General features: G+C 40.5%; 1 protein-coding gene across 2 annotated transcripts in view; it reads left to right on the top strand.

Annotated features, from left to right (window-relative positions):
- The window catches only part of LOC136875693 (leukocyte elastase inhibitor), an 86652-nt gene that overhangs the window by 58833 nt on the left and 7938 nt on the right, over positions 1-19881 (top strand). For both annotated transcript variants that reach the window (XM_067149251.2, XM_067149252.2), the window contains 3 exons: positions 3497-3682; positions 14156-14291; positions 17373-17519. In XM_067149251.2, the coding sequence (XP_067005352.1) occupies positions 3497-3682; positions 14156-14291; positions 17373-17506 (456 nt within the window). In that variant the 3' untranslated portion in view covers positions 17507-17519. The remainder of the gene's footprint in view (positions 1-3496; positions 3683-14155; positions 14292-17372; positions 17520-19881) is intronic.

The raw sequence follows: 19881 nt of genomic DNA, 5'->3' as shown, positions 1-19881 counted from the left end.
GGATGAATGGTCGGCGTACTTGCCTTCGTTTCACAGGGGTTCGATTCCCGCCCAGGTCGGGGATTTTAACCTTCATTGGTTAATTCCAGTGGCCCGGGGGCTGGGTGCTTGTGCTGTCCCCAACATCCCTGCAACTCACACACCACACATAACACTATCCTCAACCACATAACACGCAGTTACCTACACATGGCAGATGCCATCCACCCTCATCGGAGGGTCTGCCTTACAAGGGCTGCATTCGACTAGAAATAGCCACATTAAATTATTATAAATCTTTCAGTACAGGAAAGTGAATTTTATTAGAGAGAAAAGTGGTGTCTGCTGGAGGCAAATGGAGTAGAATGAATATCAGAGCAGACAAGTGAATTTTAGGAGAGCAAATTGAATTTTAGTTGAGAGAAACGAATTCTCCACGGGGAAAATAAATGTATGTTCAGGAAAGTAAATTCTAGGAGATTAAAGTTATTTTGGGAAGATAAGTATGTTCTTGATGAGGGAATTCATTTTCAGTGCAGAAAAATGAATTGCACGCCAGTGAAAAGCATTCCAAGGAAGAAAAGTGAATTCTCGAAGACTAGAGTGAATATCAAAATAAGAAAGTGAATTCCGGGAGGAGAAAAGTAAATTTTTGAGGAATAAAATGAATTCCAGGACGGGACGTTGAATTTTGACGCAAAAAAGTGAATTTTCGAGGCGCAAAATGAATATAAGGCAGAAATGTGAATTCATTGATGAAGAAGTGAGTTATTTTAAGAAAAGTGAATTTTGTCTGTAAGAAAAATCAATTTATCTGAGAGGCTGTGGATTTTAACTGGTAAACGTGAATTTTTGGTAAGTGGAATGAATATAAGACTTTGGAAGTGAATTCCAGGATGATAAAATAGGGAAGGGATGAGGGGAGTGAGCGGTTAGATACTGCCGCATTCCAATTAATTTCATGGAGCTCTCGTTCCTTGACTAAGAGTGTTGTAGTTCAGTGGTTTTGAGTCCATCTACGGATCCCAATATGATAACTTCAATCCTGGTGGTTGTATTCGTCGTATAATGAGTAGACATAACGCAACGCAACGCAACGTAACGTAACGTAACGTAACGTAACGTAACGTAACGTAAACTCGGGATCTTTATACACCGCCGTCCTCAAATATATGGGCTATTTTCATCACTCCTAGTTCTTCTATATCCACTTCTTCTCAACTCTCAACTGATTCGTTTCTGATTCCTTGTTTCATCAGCAGGGTGGGTTTCAACATGCATTGTGATGCTGTATCTTCGACCACTGTCCAATCCTTTTGTGTACTTGTCTCCTCATTATCTTCACACACTGACCTGTCATTGTGTCTACCTTACTGCATGTTGTTATTCATGTTCACACCTTCCTGTAGATGATTTTTCACTTCTTTCTTCCTTTCGATCACGGGTGTCAACGCTTGCTCGCCGTAAGCGCAGTGCCCGTACTAGAAATACCTGTGCACGGGGGAGCAAGTCGCTTCCCCTCTGTCGGCTTGTACTTCCCCACGTTGCTGACTCAGGCCTGTGCACGCCTATAAGTGATAAGTTCCTGTTACCTCTTTTAGTTCAAAACATTCATAGGCTGTGGCATGAGGATTGACATAGTAATTTGTTGTATGTGCTTGTGTTTGTGTACTTCTGTATCAGCATGGTTACGTGAAGAGATGCTACTTTTATCATAGCCTATTTTTTTAAGTTTATAGCAGCATGACGTTTTGCTAGAGAAGCGATGTAATAGTGGCATCTTCATATTTGTTCACATGTTCGCATGTTCCCCTTGTGTTTCATTGCTTATGGCTACCTCTAAAGTCATTACAAAGCATGCGGTTTGGCACATTTTATACAAACGCCATGCTTAACACATTTAATTATGAACGTCCTTTAAATGAAATATAATATATACATGTATTGCATGGAATATCGTAGTTATGAAGGTGTAATGTACACCCCTCCAGGCTTGCGCTCGTAACAGCTGTTTCTCATGCACGCAGAGTTGTCAGTCAGCTCGTGACTTTGACATTCCTGATCTAGGTCCCGGAATATTAGGCACTAGAATGTAAACAAATTTGCCTACAGGGAAGGGTCGACTAGGCCGCTTCTCCTTAATGTAGCGAGAGTAACCTGAATTCTAGGGGTTCTAGTAGTCCGTACCCCTTAAAGTTTATGCGAATCTCATAGAAGAACCGTTACCAGGACCAGAGTATGTTTTACTCGCTTGAGTAACGTTTGCAATCTAAGCTAGTAAAACCAAACTCCAAGGCGCAACAGCCCCGAAGGGTCGTGGCCTACCAAGCGACCGCTGCTCAGCCCGAAGACCTGCAAATTATGAGGTATTGAGTGGTCGGCATGATGAATATCTTGGCCTTCTAGACCGGGGTCGCTATCTTACCGTCAAGTAACTCCTTACTTGTAATAATTGGAGCCTTCAGATCATGGTAAAATGTCCGGCTCCATGACTAAATGATTGGCGCATTGGTCTCAGGTTCGATACCTGGCCGGGTCTGGGATTTTCACCTTTATTGGTTAATTCCTATGGCTCGGAGACTGAGTGTGTGTGACGTCTCCAGCATTAGAATGCACCATAGATAGGCACAGGTCGCCTGTGTGTTCAGTCTTCAGCCGTAAGGCTGGTTGGATCCTCAACAGGTCTGCCATCAGCTGTAATAGATGGCCTAGGCATCATTGAAGAGGCGTACTAGGAAAATGAGGAGTCGGGTAGTTTCCCGTTGCTTTCCTCACCGAGCCGGAAGTTGCTATTACCTATCAGTCTGCCAAGCCCACTGAAATGCATGCACCAACCGACCCTATGAGCAATATTTTCACACCACACATAGCAGGGACTGGCTGCAGAAGGAATGGCATTACTAGCATCGCTCATACCTCAGTCACTTTCATATTGTCAAAGCCAAGGGTAAGACAGAGACAGATCAATGAAAGTAACAAAATTGCTCTAGCCCATACCAGAAGGCATAGTGCACTGTAAACACTAGCTCCTGCCAGCAAAAAGGCCGACAGGTCGCCTATACGACGTCAATTCAAAAGACCTGCACCAGGCCTCCTAGGAGGCCACACGCCATTAATGGTAAAAAAACCCTTACCTGACGGAGATCGATCCCAGGGCCTCCACGTAAGGGACAAACACGCTACCCCTACACAGCGGCGCCAGGACTTCAACCTATTACTGCCTAAGAAACCGGAATGAAAATTTAACACTTATAATATCACGAGACCTTTCTCCCCTTCTCTTCTGTCTCTCCCCAGAGTACAGTAAGCAGTCAGATATTTGAACTTGTGTTACGATAGGCACGCAGCTGTGTCAGTTTGTCTACTGTGCAGCGTATGGACGGAGGTGTCTTAAGTGATCTGCTCTTCAACCATTTTCTTCACAAAATTCGCGGTAAAATATTCACTTATCAACAATGGAATGACTCGATGTTAAAAGATGTAGCTAATTTCCGACCTCTGGGTGTCGTGTTTTCAGGGTGGTACCACCAGCATGCTTGTGATCCTACCAGACGAGATTGAGGGCTTCAAACTCTTGGAAGCTAACATTGTCTCTCTCAATATTCCCGATATCCTCACCAGGATGGAAGAGCAAGAAGTCAACGTTTTCTTGCCACGATTTAAGATCGAGAGGACTATGAATCTGCAGAGGATCTTGGAGCAGGTAAGTGTATTCTTGCAATCTTAATTAGCCCTACCAATAGACCTATTCGGTACATTCCATTAAGTGTTAAATCCGCTAAGTAGCCTTATCCGTACAGGCCATGGAAGCCTTCGAAGAGTTGGAAGACCAAAGCTTCTACTATTCGTAGTGTTGATCTATACATACAATAAACCTGTGAGTGGAAGCTATGCTTGCTTGTGGAATTGTTCTGCCTTAACTTAGACTCAACTGGAGATATTTCAATGAACTTGTACGATCATTTAAGTACAATCTTACCGAGCTCGATAGCTGCAGTCGCTTAAGTGCGGCCAGTATCCAGTATTCGGGAGATAGTAGGTTCGAACCCCACTGTCGGCAGCCCAGAAAATGATTTTCCGTGGTTTCCCATTTTTACACCAGGCAAATGCTGGCGCTGTACCTTAATTAAGGCCACGGCCGCTTCCTTTCCACTCCTAGCCCTTCCCTGTCCCATCGTTGCCATAAGACCTATCTAAGTCGGTGCGACGTAAAGCAAAAAGAAAAAAACAAGTACAATCTTAACTGTTCTTGTTATTCTTCATGGACTTTTCTCAACTAATTTGGTTAAGTAGTGGACATGTGAATTAAGCCTAGTTTTACGGTCGAATGCCTTTCCTGACGCCAAACCTACGTGGAGGAATATTCTTTTGCGTGTTTGTGGCAGTCGGTAGTGCATATGTAGGGTCAGGATTTATAGGCATTAAAATAGCTAAAATAGGCACGCAATAGGCACAATTGTATAAAATAGGCATGAAAAATGCCTAATACACTGAATGGCTGCGCAAGGAATTTACATCTTACAAACTGTCGATATGTTCAGTTTACAGTCGTTTCTCATGTCTTGAAGAATATTTCTGTATTGTGAGAAGGATCTCTCATTATCACATCAAGTGATGGCATAAAACTTCAATGAAGCCGTTTCATCTGCTCCACAATCCGGCCTTGGCTGAAGGTAAGCGATGTCGCCTTCGATTCAGATGGCCTCGGGTTTGATCCTCGGCCGAACCGAAGACTCGGTTATTTCCCCTGGGTCGAGGACTGGATGTTTTTACTGTCCCAACATCCCTGAAACTCACACACCACTCACAACACTGTCCTACACTACAACAACACGCAGTTCCCATACTCAGTAGATGCCACCTACCCTTGTCGGAGGGACAAGGACAGCACAGGAAATTATTATCTGCTCTACTCACCTCATCTCGTAGCACATTGGCTATTTTAACTATTTCTTTCCATCCGTGGATTTCGTAGCAGGACACTATCGAACTTTTCCCTGATAGGGGGTACCTTACCTTAACTCCATTTAAAGTAGCCTACTAATGGAGTCCACAAGGGGTATGCTACTCCTGGCCAGCTCTTTGATGTCTCCAAGAAATTTGCTGGAAGTAACGCCAAATCTGATCGAACTGATGGGGAGGGCATGGCTTTCTCGGCTTTTGTTATATAGTTGTCCATCGTCTGAATTACATGGCATTTCAAACAGAACAACTGTTAAGATAGGCTATGTTGAGAAATGAAAAAATAATTCTGTCGATCACACCAGACAGAACATAATGCATTGGAAGGAAAGTGGCTTCTTTAAAATGCTGTCAAAAGGCATTAAATAGGCAATTATACTTCCAAAAGGCAAGAACCCCTGAAATAGACATGTATAGGCTCAATAACTACTCAAACTACCTCACTCCTCATCTTACCTAGTAAGCCTCATTTTGGTGTTACCATTGGCTTTTGTGGTTTTCCTATAACTGCATAGCCATTGGAGGTGCTATTTGAGGATACAATCAGCCTCTGGACTGATGACCTGACAGATACAGAACGGGCTCAAAAAACCAACAAGTCCCAGCGGAAAAGCGCCTAAAACGCATTTATCTATTACAAGTCTATGATTCCATACACAGGAATAAAATAGGCAGAATCTCATCCCTACTGATATGTTGTATTTAAATTATGTACATTAAGACGAACAAAAACACGCAGCCTGCAAGCCAGAGTAATTAATACGTGCAGCTAAAATCCCCAGTCTGCCAATAATCGGACCTGGGGCCATCGGAAATGAAGACCATCATGCTGAAGATTAAGCGAAGGATCTGCACAAGAGCGATAATACAATTAAATCCTTATAGCGCAGGGGAAAAATTGGTTAATTAAGAGAAATATACTGTAGGTACCCAGCGAAGTGGCCGCTCGTGTTACGACTATAGAGTCAACCTCTGGATTCGGGAGACGAGTGGGTTCGAGACGCACCGTCGGCTGTCCTGAGAATGGTTTTGCGTGGTTTCCCATTTTCACTTCCAAGCAAATTCCGGGAGAGTTCCTATTCATAGACAACACCCGAATCCTTTCACCTACTTCGTCAATTTCAGTCACTATCATTCATTTCATCTTCATTAGCTCTTCAACTGAGGTTGGCGTTGTGAAGAGCATCCGGAAGTAAAAATATGCCACAGAATATCATCTAATCTAATCCCCAATCTCGTATCAGGATACGGGACCAAGGTGTAGACACACATATTATTATTATTATTATTATTATTATTATTATTATTATTATTATTATTATTATTATTATTATTATTATTATTATTATTATTATTATTATTATTATTTTAAGAAGGAGCCATTCTTTCCAGTGTTGACTCGGTTGAATGAAACTTAACAGCTCTTCATTCTTTCAGTCTGTCGCGCACACAAATTCAGTACACTATAAATATTACACTCTAACATATCTGTGAAAAAACCAACATATTATTAAACAAGTAATTAAAAATGTAGTTAATAGTGTGTAGACCTATTTTAATTCTTTGTTTAATGATGTGCTTTTCTTTACAGGTATGTTATAGTGTAGGCCTAATCTTTATATTGATTTTGTCTGTTCGACAAGCTGAAAAGCTTTCAACTTACATGTATACTTTATATAGCCGGCCCTGTGGTGTAGGGGTAGCGTGCCTGCCTCTTACCCGGAGGCCCCGGGTTCGATCCCCGGCCAGGTCAGGGATTTTTACCTGGACCTGAGGGCTGGTTCGAGGTCCACTCAGCCTACGGAATAAGAATTGAGGAGCTATCTGACGGTGAGATGGCGGCCCCGGTCTAGAGAGCCAACAATAACGGCCGAGAGGATTCGTCGTGCTCACCACAAGACACCTCGTAATCTGCAGTCCTTCGGGCTGAGCAGTGGTTGCTTGGTAGGCCAAGGCCCTTCAAGGGCTGTAGTACCATGGGGTTTGGTTTGGTTTGGTTATATGCTATATATACACATATACATACACGAAACCGCAGCACGTAATAACGCGAAGTTAGGAGATTTTACAGTTCAAAATTAAATGTGTGACTCACTCAACTGAAAAATTCCCCTTCTATTCCCCTTCCGCTGCTGGCATCAAATTTATGAAAACACATGGAGAACAAACAGGCTATTATTGCCATCACAGCTACACAACTAGCCATGCTCTTCAAACATGTCAGCGTTAAAAATTATAATAATATATTACAGTTGTCGGTGTCAGTTTCCCAAGCCTTTTAATCTCTATTTTTTCTTCAGTGGCTTTGATAAAAACTTTTTTTGAATGGCTATGGACCACGTTAATATGATTTCAGCTCCATCTGTTTCTGGGCTTTAATCCAGTACTCCTTTATCCTTTCACTCTGCAATTTTCTCCTTCCTTCTGTCCACAGCGCTTGAGTACGGGATCTAACTTTTTCTTGAATCCTCTTTGTGGCCTTTATCCTCGACTTGTAAGCATCCCTATTGCTGATTTCCGTTCCTTATATTCCCATTTGTTCCATGTCCTTCTTCATCTCCTGACACCAGCGCACTGGAGTTTCCCTGATCTCCAAAAATCTCATTAACTGATTGGTCAGCCTTCCCGGGTTCATTCTGTACAAATTTATCTCGATTTTCTTGCAATAACTTTTTTCTGTTGTAATAAATACTTTGAAACAAGTTAAGCCAAGAGGAACAACAGCAAATAGCGTTACAACGTACTACCGTGCTATAACATTGGCATAATAGTTGAAGTTTGAAGAATACTGCTTAGCACGGAGCGAAATTTCATTCAGATCGAACCTGGGGCTTTCATGTAAGAGGCAGACCTGTTACCCATAAATCGCGGGTGCGGCTTATATAAAAAGTAATTGGATAGAGTAGGCCTATGCAGATCTGAAAGTAAAATGTAAACAACTACTACTCTAATTATTTTGAAAGGTTAGGTGTATACTGGAGTAGAAATCAGTGTTTCTATTGCTGAGTGTTCATAATACTATGTAAAACTATAACGGAGATATTAGACCTATTGGATCAACTTAATGTTTAACCTACAGGCATTTTACGAATACACGTACTCCTACGTATTTAGGAAAACAATATTAAATTTCCTCTTGGAAAATGAAATAATTATTCTGTACATGTCTTTCGATAAAATGTATGACGCGATGTTACATAGCAGCCGTGCAGGCTGTGATGTGCAGTGTTGGTGGATGCCATGACATACAAATGCACGGCTTGTGTAGCACTCTTTATACACATCCATGGTCTGTGCAGCTCTCAAGGTACTGATGCTAGGTAGCACAAGTGGTGGTGGTGATAGTTGTTTTAAGAGGAAATACAACTAGGCAACCATTCTTTGTAGGTAGCATAATGTTGCTTAATGTACCTGCAATTATGTGGGCAGCCCTTCAGTAGGATGATATTCCTTGACGTGGAGGAGAGGATTTGTTTTAACAGCAATGTTACCGGTATGTATAGTACTGTAAGTTATTTTTAAATTTCGGATGTTAACTTCATATTTGTATTAACGTCGGTTTCTTTCTTTCTTAGCCTGTTTATCGTCCAGGGTTGGTTTTTCCCTCGGATTCAGCAAGAGATCCCACCTTTACCGCCTCAAGGGCAATGTCCTGGAGTGTGAGATATTTGGTCGAGGATATAGCTTGGGAGGATGACCAGTACCTCGTCCAGACGGCCTCAACTGCTATGCTGAACAGGGCTCTTGAGGGGGATGGGATAAAGGGATAGGCGAGGAAGAGGGGAATGAAGTGGTCGTAGCCTTAAGTTCGGTACCATCCCGGCAGTTGCCTGTAGAAGAAGTGGGAAACCACAGAAAACCACTTCGAGGATGGCTGAGGTGGGAATCGAATCCTCTCTAATCAGTTGACCTCCATAGGCTGAGTGGACCACGTTCCAGCCTTAATACCACTTTTAGAAATTCGTGGCAGAGCCAGGAATAGAACCTGGGCCTCCGGGGGAAGCACTAATCACTACACCACAGAGGCGGAGTTATTAATGTCGGATTATTCTAAAATATTATTGACAACACACTGTATACTAACTGGGCTCCTGCCAACGTATTAATCGACTGAGGAGCAACTTATACATAGGTTCTTTTTTAATCTACTATCTGTTCTGTGTGCACACACAAATATTATGCACACGACGCCAATGTCTCTGAGCGAACTTGGGCAGAACAGTAACTCAAGAGCGGTAACAATCGTTTTTAGAAATTTTGATTCAGTGCTGTACAGTATAACTTTCAACAAAAATATAATTACACATGCATTACAATTAAATAGAAGCACGGCCTGATTATACAATTAAAACGCCATTTAGAACTTGACTACATACTAACAAAGTAACAGAAACTAGATAGAACTATAATCGATTCAGGATTGTGTTTTGGAACCATTCCCTTGGTCAGTAATATAGTTTCTGGGAAGGTGAGATATTGCGGATCGGATCCACTGATTGTTTTAAATTCATATTCATCCATTCCTTCTTTATCATCATGTTTTGAATTCTGGTCGGTGGGTGAATTTTGTACTTTTAAATTGTCATTGCATTTCATCTCATTCCGTACCATCAGCGGCCGATGACCTAGACGTTAGGCTCTTTTAAAAAACAAATCTTCACCATCGTCAGATAGAACTACACAGGCACATTGACTAGTTGAGGGCGAGTTTCATCAACCGCTGTCAATAATTCGCTAACGGAGCGTTAGTTAACACTTTGTCAAGATTTTAACGTGGCGTTATTGAAATCAAGTTCACCGAACACTATAATAAACTCGTTAACTAACGTGGCGTTAGCGTTAACGATCAAATCAGCAGTGTGTGCCCATCCCCAGACAGTAAGGACAACTGCCCTAGCACTCTGCTACTCTGCTGCTGAATATGCTAGTCCCGTGTGGTACAAATCAGCTCACGCAAAGAAAGTCGACACTGCCTTGAATGAAACCCTGCAGGCTAATCACAAGGTGTTTAAAACCAACACATACACATAAGTTGCATTCACATGCAGCTATAGCCCCACGTGATATTGGACGTGAGGTGGCCGCTAATATCGAGAGACAAAATGTTTGGGGCATCTCAGCCTATCCCCTTCATGAACATCAGCCACCACCAACTCGACTGAAGTCCAGGAAGAGTTTTCTACAATCATCTGCTCCACTTGATTCTGACCCATAAAAGCGAGGAAACAAAGGTACCCAAATCATCCGGAACGTGCTGAAATTGAAGACAAGGTTTTTGTTGTTGTTGTTGTTGTTGCTGCTATTGGCTTTACGTTGCAGCTACACAGTAGGTTTTATGGCGACGATGGGCAGGAAGGGGCTAGGAGTGGGAAGGAAGCGGCCGTGGCCTTAATTATGGTACAGCCCCAGTATTTGCCTGGTGTAAAAATGGGAAACCACGGGAAACCATGTTCAGGGCTGCCGACAGTGGGGTTCGAACCCACTATCTCCCGAATACTGGATACTGGCCGCACTTAAACGACTGCAGCTATCGAGCTCGGTGAAGAAAAGTTGTCACCTGGTCATGAAGAGGGATGGTGTTTATGGAAGTCCTTAAACAGACTGCGGACCGGCGTTGCAAGATCTAAGGACAATGTTATGAAATGGGGCATCGTGCGTGATGGGGACTCATTGCGTGAATGTGGAGAGGCATCTCTAGGACTGTCGTCTATGCCCAAATCATGCACAGGGTTGGAACTGGCACTGGCTGGAATCAATGCAATCATTGAAGTCAAATACTAGTCACAACTTGTGTAAATATTGTATATATAGTGTAGATATTTTCATGTAATACTTGATTTCTCTTTTTTTTTTTTTTTTTTTTGTATAACCTTCCATGTGTTATACTTCATATGCAAATTTTTACGAGTGCTTCATTTATAACTATATATTTTCATGTATATTTTTCATATTCAGTATATCTTTCTTGTATATATTAGTACAGCTGACACGATTAAATAATGATAGCATTAACATTATTTCGCTGTTCTGAACGGTGCCGATCATAATGTTATTCATTTGTCACCTTTCTCCTGTAAGCGTTATGCGCGGAATATGGGGTTCCATTTGAAACTTAACTTACTTGATGATAGGAAGAGGTTATAACTTAGACCACACACAGAAGAAAAGTAATAATAATGGAAGGTGCGGGAAAAAATCTTCGGAGCAGTAATTTTACTTCACTGGAGAAAAATATTGTTAATTTCCTTTCAAAAACTTGTGGGAGCGTTATAGAATGTAAAAAGACAGATGATAAATTCCTAAATGAAAGAAAGGCGTGCAATGAGTTAGTAAATTAATTCAATAGTCGTTTGAATGTGACCACGTGGTCAGTAAAACAAATACATTACATGTACGACAACCTAAAAAGCACAAAAATTAAATAAATTCGAACAAGGTAAAGCGGTCCAAGACGGGAGGTGGTACATTTATTCCATCATTTAAATAGATGATTTCGAAAATTATTGCATTAATCGGCGACAAAGGTGTACCTCTTCGTAATGACGTCGACTGTGGATCAGAATATCACGACTAGCCAACATTATTTCTTTATCATGAGACATTAGAAATGTCCTTATTTTTAAATAATGCTTTGGCTTTAATGCATTCTAGTTATTGTGTGAGATATCTCTTCCGTATTACCATTGGGAGGTTTGTAAGCTGAATTTCTAAACTGGACAGATCATTAATAACTGCAGTAGCACAATCATATCAGAAATTAGGCCTGCCATGTTATACATGATCGAGGCTACATCCCTTCCTTTCAATTTATATTGCAATACAAAATACAATGTTTATTACATGTTAACAAGTTAATGGAATATCAGTGAAATTATATGCACCTATCTCTCTTCTACAAATTACAACATAGAATTTTATTTTAGATTGTAATCAAAATGTGGTTAAGTGTAAAAGAGCACCTAGGGCCTTAACTGCGCCACTGAACAAGTCACTAATAAATAAATAAATAAATAAATAAATAAATAAATAAATGAATGAATGAATGAATGAATGAATGAATGAATGAATGAATGAATGAATGAATGAATGAATGAATGAATGAATGAATAAATAAATAAATAAATAAATAAATAAATAAATAAATAAATAAATAAATAAATAAATAAATAAATAAATAAATAAATAAATAAATAAATAAATAAATAAATAAATAAATAAATAAATAAATGAATGAATGAATGAATGAATGAATGAATGAATGAATGAATGAATGAATGAATGAATAAATAAATCCCGTAATGATCCGAATGACGCCGTTACATAACATTGCTGCATTGGGGATAGAGGTAAATTTCTTCCTGCAGGTACTCTAACTTCTCTTTCATCATTTCAAGTACATTTTTCACTTCAAACTTCGAAAACCCATACCCCTGTCACTCCGAAAACTGCTTTTCTGTGAGGTAAAGCATATAATTACTTCTGCAAGAGAGTCTTGTCTGTCAGCATTGTGAAAACATGCTAATAAATAAAATAACTGAGCACGAAACACAAAATCTCTTCCAGCCGTTTTTATTTTAACACGACGTTAAGCTGCTTAACCGAACGAGAGTGCTACGTTAAATTAACGGAGAGTTTAACGGTGCGTTAGCGTTAACGAAAATTGATAAAACAACAATTCTTTCAACAATTCCGCCAAAGCAGTTTAACCTAACGTTAAATCCTTAACGGAGTTTGATCAAACCGGCCATGAGACTGCCAGACTAACAAATGCGCGCGGCAAGAGGGCGAATCATACCTCAATGTCCATAACCTTGGCAAAAATATTTCCCTGCCACCGTTCCTCACAACACATGTTACACGCTGCTGCGCAAGTCTCTGCTACTTGCTGTGATGCTGTACGAATCGGTTAGCTGCGACGAATGACATTTTGCGCGTATTTCCGCTATGTATTTCTTCAATAATGAAAGAAATGAAAGGAAAAAATAAGGCGGTAAGATAGCAGGATTTGTATAAATTAATTTATTTTTATAATTCCTGTAACTCCTTGTTTCAGGCGGCTAAAATATATTTTTCCACTGCCCCCTCCCCTGTATTTGCCACGACCTGACTTACAGGCAACACCCTAACACACTCACTTCCATGGAGTGTATCGGGAAAGCAGCTAGAATAATGGGGAGCCAAACATGTTCCCGGACACTCCGACCTTAAAAGACAATGCTTAAAATAATACCTAAAAACAAGTGTTCCGAGTGAGTTGGCTGTGCAATTAGTGAAGCGCAGCTGTGAGCTTACGTTCGGGAGATAGTAGGTTTGAAACCCACTGTCGGCAGCCTTGAAGATGCTTTTGCGTGGATTCCCATTTTCACATCAGGCAAATGTTGGGACTGTACGTTACTGAAAACCAAGACCACTTCTTTCCCACTCCTAGCTGTTTCCTATCCCAACGTCGCCATAAGAAAGGTGTAGGTATATACGGTTGAATTATGATGGCGAATGGTCTGTGGAGAGGCCTCCTGCAAGCTTTTACCTATTAGACGGCCTATAAGGTGGGTGACCGGCATATCTGTGAGGATGGGGCCCTACCTAAGATGATTTCTAATGATGAAGACGGCTCACACACACACAGCTCCCGAGCCAGGCGAATTAAACAATTAAGGTTAACATTCGGCTGGGAATATAACTCGGTGACCTCTGGACCAAAGGCCAGAACGCTAACCATTTAGCCATGGAGACGGACACGATAGAATTAAAGAGATAAAGCAAAAACAAACGATAACGGTTTTACGGTAGGTAGCTGTGATAGGTTAATTCTTGATAAATGTGCATTGGTCGCTAATTCTTGAAGTAAATGCCCAAATGAAGGAGTTGCAGTTTGTACCGGATAACAGTATGCTTATTTATAGACATGGTACTGTCTAGGCTTTTGGGATTATGCCGTGTCTTTAAAATAAGCTGAAATACTTTACGTTTCTTAAAAAGAAGCCTTTCTCGTGGACAGTCGAGATTTCTTCTGAGGACGCAGAGCACAGTTCTCTGCGAAACCTTATTTTCTTGACACGACATAAGCCCAAAAGCCTATACAGTATCATGTCTATAAGTAGGGGCCGTGAAAGCATCAATGGCAACAGTATGCTTACTTCTTTAAAAAGTTTATTATCCATTTTGATATGAATTAATTATCCAGGAAAGCGACTAATTACTCGTTCCATTTCAGCTCGGAATAATGGATATCTTCAAGGATGGAGCGAATTTCTCTGGAATCACCGATCAGGGCATCTATGTCAGCAATATAGTCCAGAAAGCGTTCATAGAAGTGAACGAAAATGGTACGGTGGCAGCAGCCGCGACAGGTGAGTTTACGTAAGAGGAATTCACTCATATTAAGAGTTTTGATTACTTTATTATCTCATCAAAACAAGGAAGTTCAAGGAAGTGAAGCTAAATGTCAAGGTTTCCAGGCAGTCTGTCACGTTTCATAACACATAAACACGACGGAAGTCCGGTCATTTCTAACATTAACAGTTATATCCACTCTATACAGTTATGACTAGGCATAGTTTTCCTATTGATTTCATATAATAGTATTTATGATTGTCCTATCAAAGGTCTGGAGGTTAAAAGGATCCTTTTCTCTAACGGACCAGGGGCGTGGTAGCTGGGCAGCCTTCTCATCGGCTTCACTTCAAGTTGACCGTGGTTCGAATCCCGGCAAATAAGTGTGATGTTTATGAAATAAATATCGCATGCTTGTGGTTTGGATGTCTCGTATCAATTATTGAAATTTCAGTAATCATGTAAAAACTAAAATCTCGGGTGGTACTGTGGGATGAAACCCCACTTCATTGGTCACTCACTCCTTTCCCACTGAAGGAAGGGTGAAGAGTGGGCAAAGGTAATATAAAGATAATGCTGTAATAATAATAATAATAACAATAACAATAGCAATAATAATAATAATAATAATAATAATAATAATAATAATAATAATAATAATATGATCACGATGCACTTTTCAATAAATTACCTTATTATGGGCTCCTTCATAGCGTAATCAATTTATTTTCCCCTTATCACTCCGATACACAGTAAATTACGTACACAAGCAAGGAAATTCTCCACATCGTCCTTAAGGAACATAGACTTGAGACTCTATATCAGTATAGAATATTCTCAGACTATGGCTCACAGAACTAGTGTTCTCAATCAACAGACGCAATTCAAACCGCATCCACTACGCTATCGCATCATCGTATACTGTAGGTGATGGATTTCTGAAGGTCAACTCTTGAGAACAATTCAGAAACTGTTAAAAACGCTCAAATGATGTTTTCATCATCATCATCATCATTTTCATAGCCTCTTTTCCCACTGTTCATTCATTTAGGTCGAACCCTCGTAGTCCTGCCTACAGTTTTAATGGTCCTGTTTCGTAACTGGATCTAGGATATTTTCGTGGTATTTCTTTTTAACGCTCGTTTTTCTGCCGGCTTATCTGGAAGAGGTCTTATTTTAAAGATCCCTCTCATAGATACCGGAGATTACTCCACTACTCAAAACTTTTATGTCAACATGGACGTGCTTTTAGGGTGGAATTAGCCTCATCAATTTAGTGTAGATAATCTTTCGCGGACAAAAAGTCGACACAGTGGTAGTCAAGCAACTGGTATTCGTCATCTATCTACACTAAGTTTCGTCATCTTCTTGTTAACGTTATTACCGTGCCAGAACTCTGCCTGCTATACAACTGGCACCGTGTTTTAAAAGCTTTCACTGTCTTCGACTGGCGTTTCTCCTCGTCACAGCATGGTAGCGACACCAACGGCACCTTAATTGTTCTCATAATATGTATCTTGCAAATGCTACATATTTCTTTCGATTTATTGGAGCTCTCTATCTCCTCTGTGGGTAGAGTGAAAGGAATCCCAGTGAATCTCGTAAGAGGCTACTAGGAGGGGAACAAGGAACTAATTTGTACTCTCTCTCACTCGTCTCGTAAGCCCCAAAACAAATCCATGATTCTATGCTCTTCGGCATAGCGGAGAAATATAACTTTATGAAAAAGTATTTTTGCCTTCCTGGTGAGGTTTCAGAGGCCAGCATTTAGAATCATGCGTGCGATGATCTCACAGCTATTTTTACTTTGATCCAGGCGGTCATATGTCGATCCAACAGCACACCTGTCAAATGTCTCAATTTTGTTCATCCTGCCTTTATGCGGTTGTTTATGTCCTCTTCGGTGTCACCGTTGCATAATAGTATTGATCCAAGTCATTTGTGAATTGCGTTTCTGGTATATGTGGCTACCGGCGAGGCTTCAGTTCACCAGAGTTGAATTTGCAATGGATAAACAGGGTCTCTCATAATTACGCATGGTATTTGCACTATGTTTTACGGCAGCTGACTCAGCCGAGCTTATTTCGCGCGCGGCCGCCCTTATATAAAATCTTACCTTGTAAAAAATGCTGGAAGCGTCGTTCTTCCTGGGTTACACAGGCACTGTATCTGGTAACCACATTCTGGCTGACGCATGTGAATTCTGCCACTGTAATGTTTCTGATTTCATTCGTAATATTTTCTTTTAGTTCCTCCATTGTGTGAAAATTTGTTCGATACACTTTTTCTTTCACTTTATCCCACAAGTAAAAATGACACCCTGTTCGATCTGGAGAGCGAGGGAGGAATAGACCACTCTGATCACTCTGTCTGCCAACACTTCCGAAATTGTAAGAAGGGAATCTTCTGTTGTATGAGAAAGGCTGAATCTTGTTGAAATCACCTACGTGAATTTTCTTCTTCCGTTCAATTATGGAAAACCGGCGTCAAATTATCATCTTAGTACCTCTCTGCATTTACTGTCGTCTCGAAAAACATACGCCCAATTATTCGCACTAACAGCACACCAAACACCAATCTCGCTATCATAATGAGGGACTTCATAAACACCATTAGGATTTCCTGCGCATAAATAGCGAGAATTATGACTGTTCACACGACCACTAAGATGAAACGAGAACTTTTACGAAAATGCGGTGTTGCAATGGTAACTGTCTCACCATGTTAACAGCTGAGATTCAGACTGGCGACTGGTGCTTGCCAGGTCGAACACATGCAGCTGCTTGAAAGGTGAAGAACTATGCGCTCGCCTCCCATACTGCGGATTACGTATCGGAGAGTTAAAATGCCGCTTCAACAGTCTTAGTTTATATGGGAGACCATGTATTCTGTTTTCTCTCGACTTGTTTTCGGTCTATTAGTTTCCAGTGGTTTTTAGCATTCCGTCTTTGAGTTTCTCATGCACCAGAAAAATGTTCCATAGGTATCATTAACTTAATTTAAAATACATTAGTAACGCCAGTGCTATTATTTTCTGAATAAAATATCTTTAAATACAGTGGGTCATTTTTCTCAAGTTTATCTGAACATTTTTTCAGAGGTGGATTTTGACTGGCGTATAGGCACCCCTAGTGCTATATTCAAAGCAGATCACCCGTTCCTCTTCTTCATTCTTGATGATGCATCGGGGGCTATACTCTTCATGGGTCGAGTGATGCAGCCCAAACAGTGATGGAACATAGCATGTAAGTAAAATGTTTTATGTTGAATCAATGTGACCAACAAGTGAAACACTATTGGCCAATGATGGACATTATTTTTTATTAAGTGCAGCTGCCTCCGTTGATCAATAGTAATGTGTCCAACTTATGATCCCAAGTTCTCAGGTTCGATACCGGCTGAGGTAGACGATTTTAGTAGGACAGTCAAAACTCTTGTAATATGCTATTGGCATGTTCAAGATGTCTGGCAGTGCACTTAGTGTTGTGCCCGTTCGCATCTCGTAGACCATTTACAAAATGGCGGCGTAGGAAGGTATGGCCCATGCGATCTATTAAGGCAATGAACTTCTCATTAATACGGTATATAGGAGACCATGCACGTCACGGAACGGACTGATTTGGAAGACACTGCAGGACAGTAGAGGCTCAGTTGGATTGTTTTATAAAAAAATATAGCAGCGGACTAATTGTTAAAAAAATTTACTCTAAAAATTTCAACGGCAGAAGAAAGACGCAAGTACAAGCTAAGCTTTACATCTGAAGATTATCCTAAACTTCTGAAGAAGATATTGACTATTTTACGATCGACGATCAAATCTGACAAAATAATTCACCGGCGTACATTATAAAAGAGACGAGATATTATAAAAATAAGTAAATCGCGGTGAGATACATCTGACTTGGATCCGGTGAGCAACCACTCTGCGATTGGCGAAGAAGGACACACTATATCGGAGGACCGATAATTTCGTATGGGAAGAAAGTTACCCCTGTTGTTATAAAATTAATATATATATATATATATATATACGGAGAACTTATCCCAACTGAAGAAAATTTCGTCGTTAAGAATAAGCAGTAGAACAATGAAATATATCATGACTGATTGCTCCGCAAAAGGAATTTTCTACGCTGTCTGCAGATTTGGAATGATGACTGCTTGCTAAATCTACATGATGGACTGAACTGGGGATAGGCATCGGCCAGCCAGAAGACCAGCCGATGAGGATAGGCACCGGCCAGCCAGATGACCAGCCGATGAGGAATGGATCGGCCAGCCAGATGACCAGCCGATGAGGAATGGACCGGCCAGCCAGATGACCAGCCGATGAAGAATGGACCAGCCAGCCATATGACCAGTCGATGACCGGGAAGACGTTGTCCAACCGGAGATCCAGATCCTAACAGAGGGTCTAACCACAACCAAGGAATGGAGCGACAACCAGACCAAACATAACATCTGACGAGCTAAGTCTTTACATTTTTAGTAGAGTAGTTTCTTGCAATCTACACCCTCACTCTAACTTCGGCATGTGCTGATTAATTGGTGATATTTATGAATTAATTAAGAACGTGTGTGAATCATAAAGTGAAGTGTGAGATATTTAAGGCTATAAGATAAGATGGCAGTGTAGAATTAGAATTCTATTATATCATATACATGCTACCGCACTTGCATACATACAGTAGAAACTAGCATGAGTAAATGAAAGAAGTGTTACTGGTGATGATCTAATAGCAATGAGTATATACAACTACAGAAACTTCGATTAATCTCGTATTACTTGTACCATGATTACGTCACGAATTTACCTGCGCGACACAGATGAATATAGTTAAGTTACGTATTCCTTTCTTTATAGAAAGAGGGCATTGAACTCCAACTGCTGTTAAAAGATAAGAGGTTATTAAAATGCGTTTATAATAAGGCAATTCTAAAATGTTTGGCATATAGCTTTAAGAGTAATCGGCGATATGCGTACGGCAATAAGTATGCCAGTGGAATGATAATGTATATTGGAATGGTGTTAAAATATGGTTATTTCTCGGAGTATATTAAGGAATATTTGAAATGAAGATGTTTGTTTATGTTCTGCGGTATGAGAAAGAATTGTAATTCGCCGAGGAAACGTTGCGTTAGATTAACATGAGGTGAGTTTCTGTGTCATATGGAAAGAGTATGTCAAAAGAGTGAACATCGCGCAGATGACCCATTTTAAGGTAAGATTGACATGTATTATGGTAGAATTGTGAATCGTGACAGTTTTTGTCTGACATTGGTAAATGGTATGTAGCAAATACAAGAGAGTTCTTTAACATACGGTTTAACTAGGCTCATGACTAAGTACACATGTGATATTCTTTGGTGCGGTGACATTTCAATATAATACGTATTAATTTCATTCTGTACTGACCATACGAGTTGAGTAGCTCGTACACATGAGAGATATTGAGTAATAGGAGATAGCTAAAGCACATTGAGCCGGTGGTGGAGGAGTGTGTGGATCGGAAACTACCTAAACAGTTAGATAGATGTTCATTTCTTTTCACGCAGATATGATTTGAGTTGAAGTGTTTAAAATATAAAGAAAAGGAAAATGGTCAG

Source organism: Anabrus simplex, chromosome 6, assembly GCF_040414725.1.
Source record: "Anabrus simplex isolate iqAnaSimp1 chromosome 6, ASM4041472v1, whole genome shotgun sequence".
Taxonomy (NCBI): domain Eukaryota; kingdom Metazoa; phylum Arthropoda; class Insecta; order Orthoptera; family Tettigoniidae; genus Anabrus; species Anabrus simplex.
The sequence above is the reverse complement of the archived record's forward strand: the minus strand, read 5'-3'. Positions and strand labels throughout refer to the sequence as shown.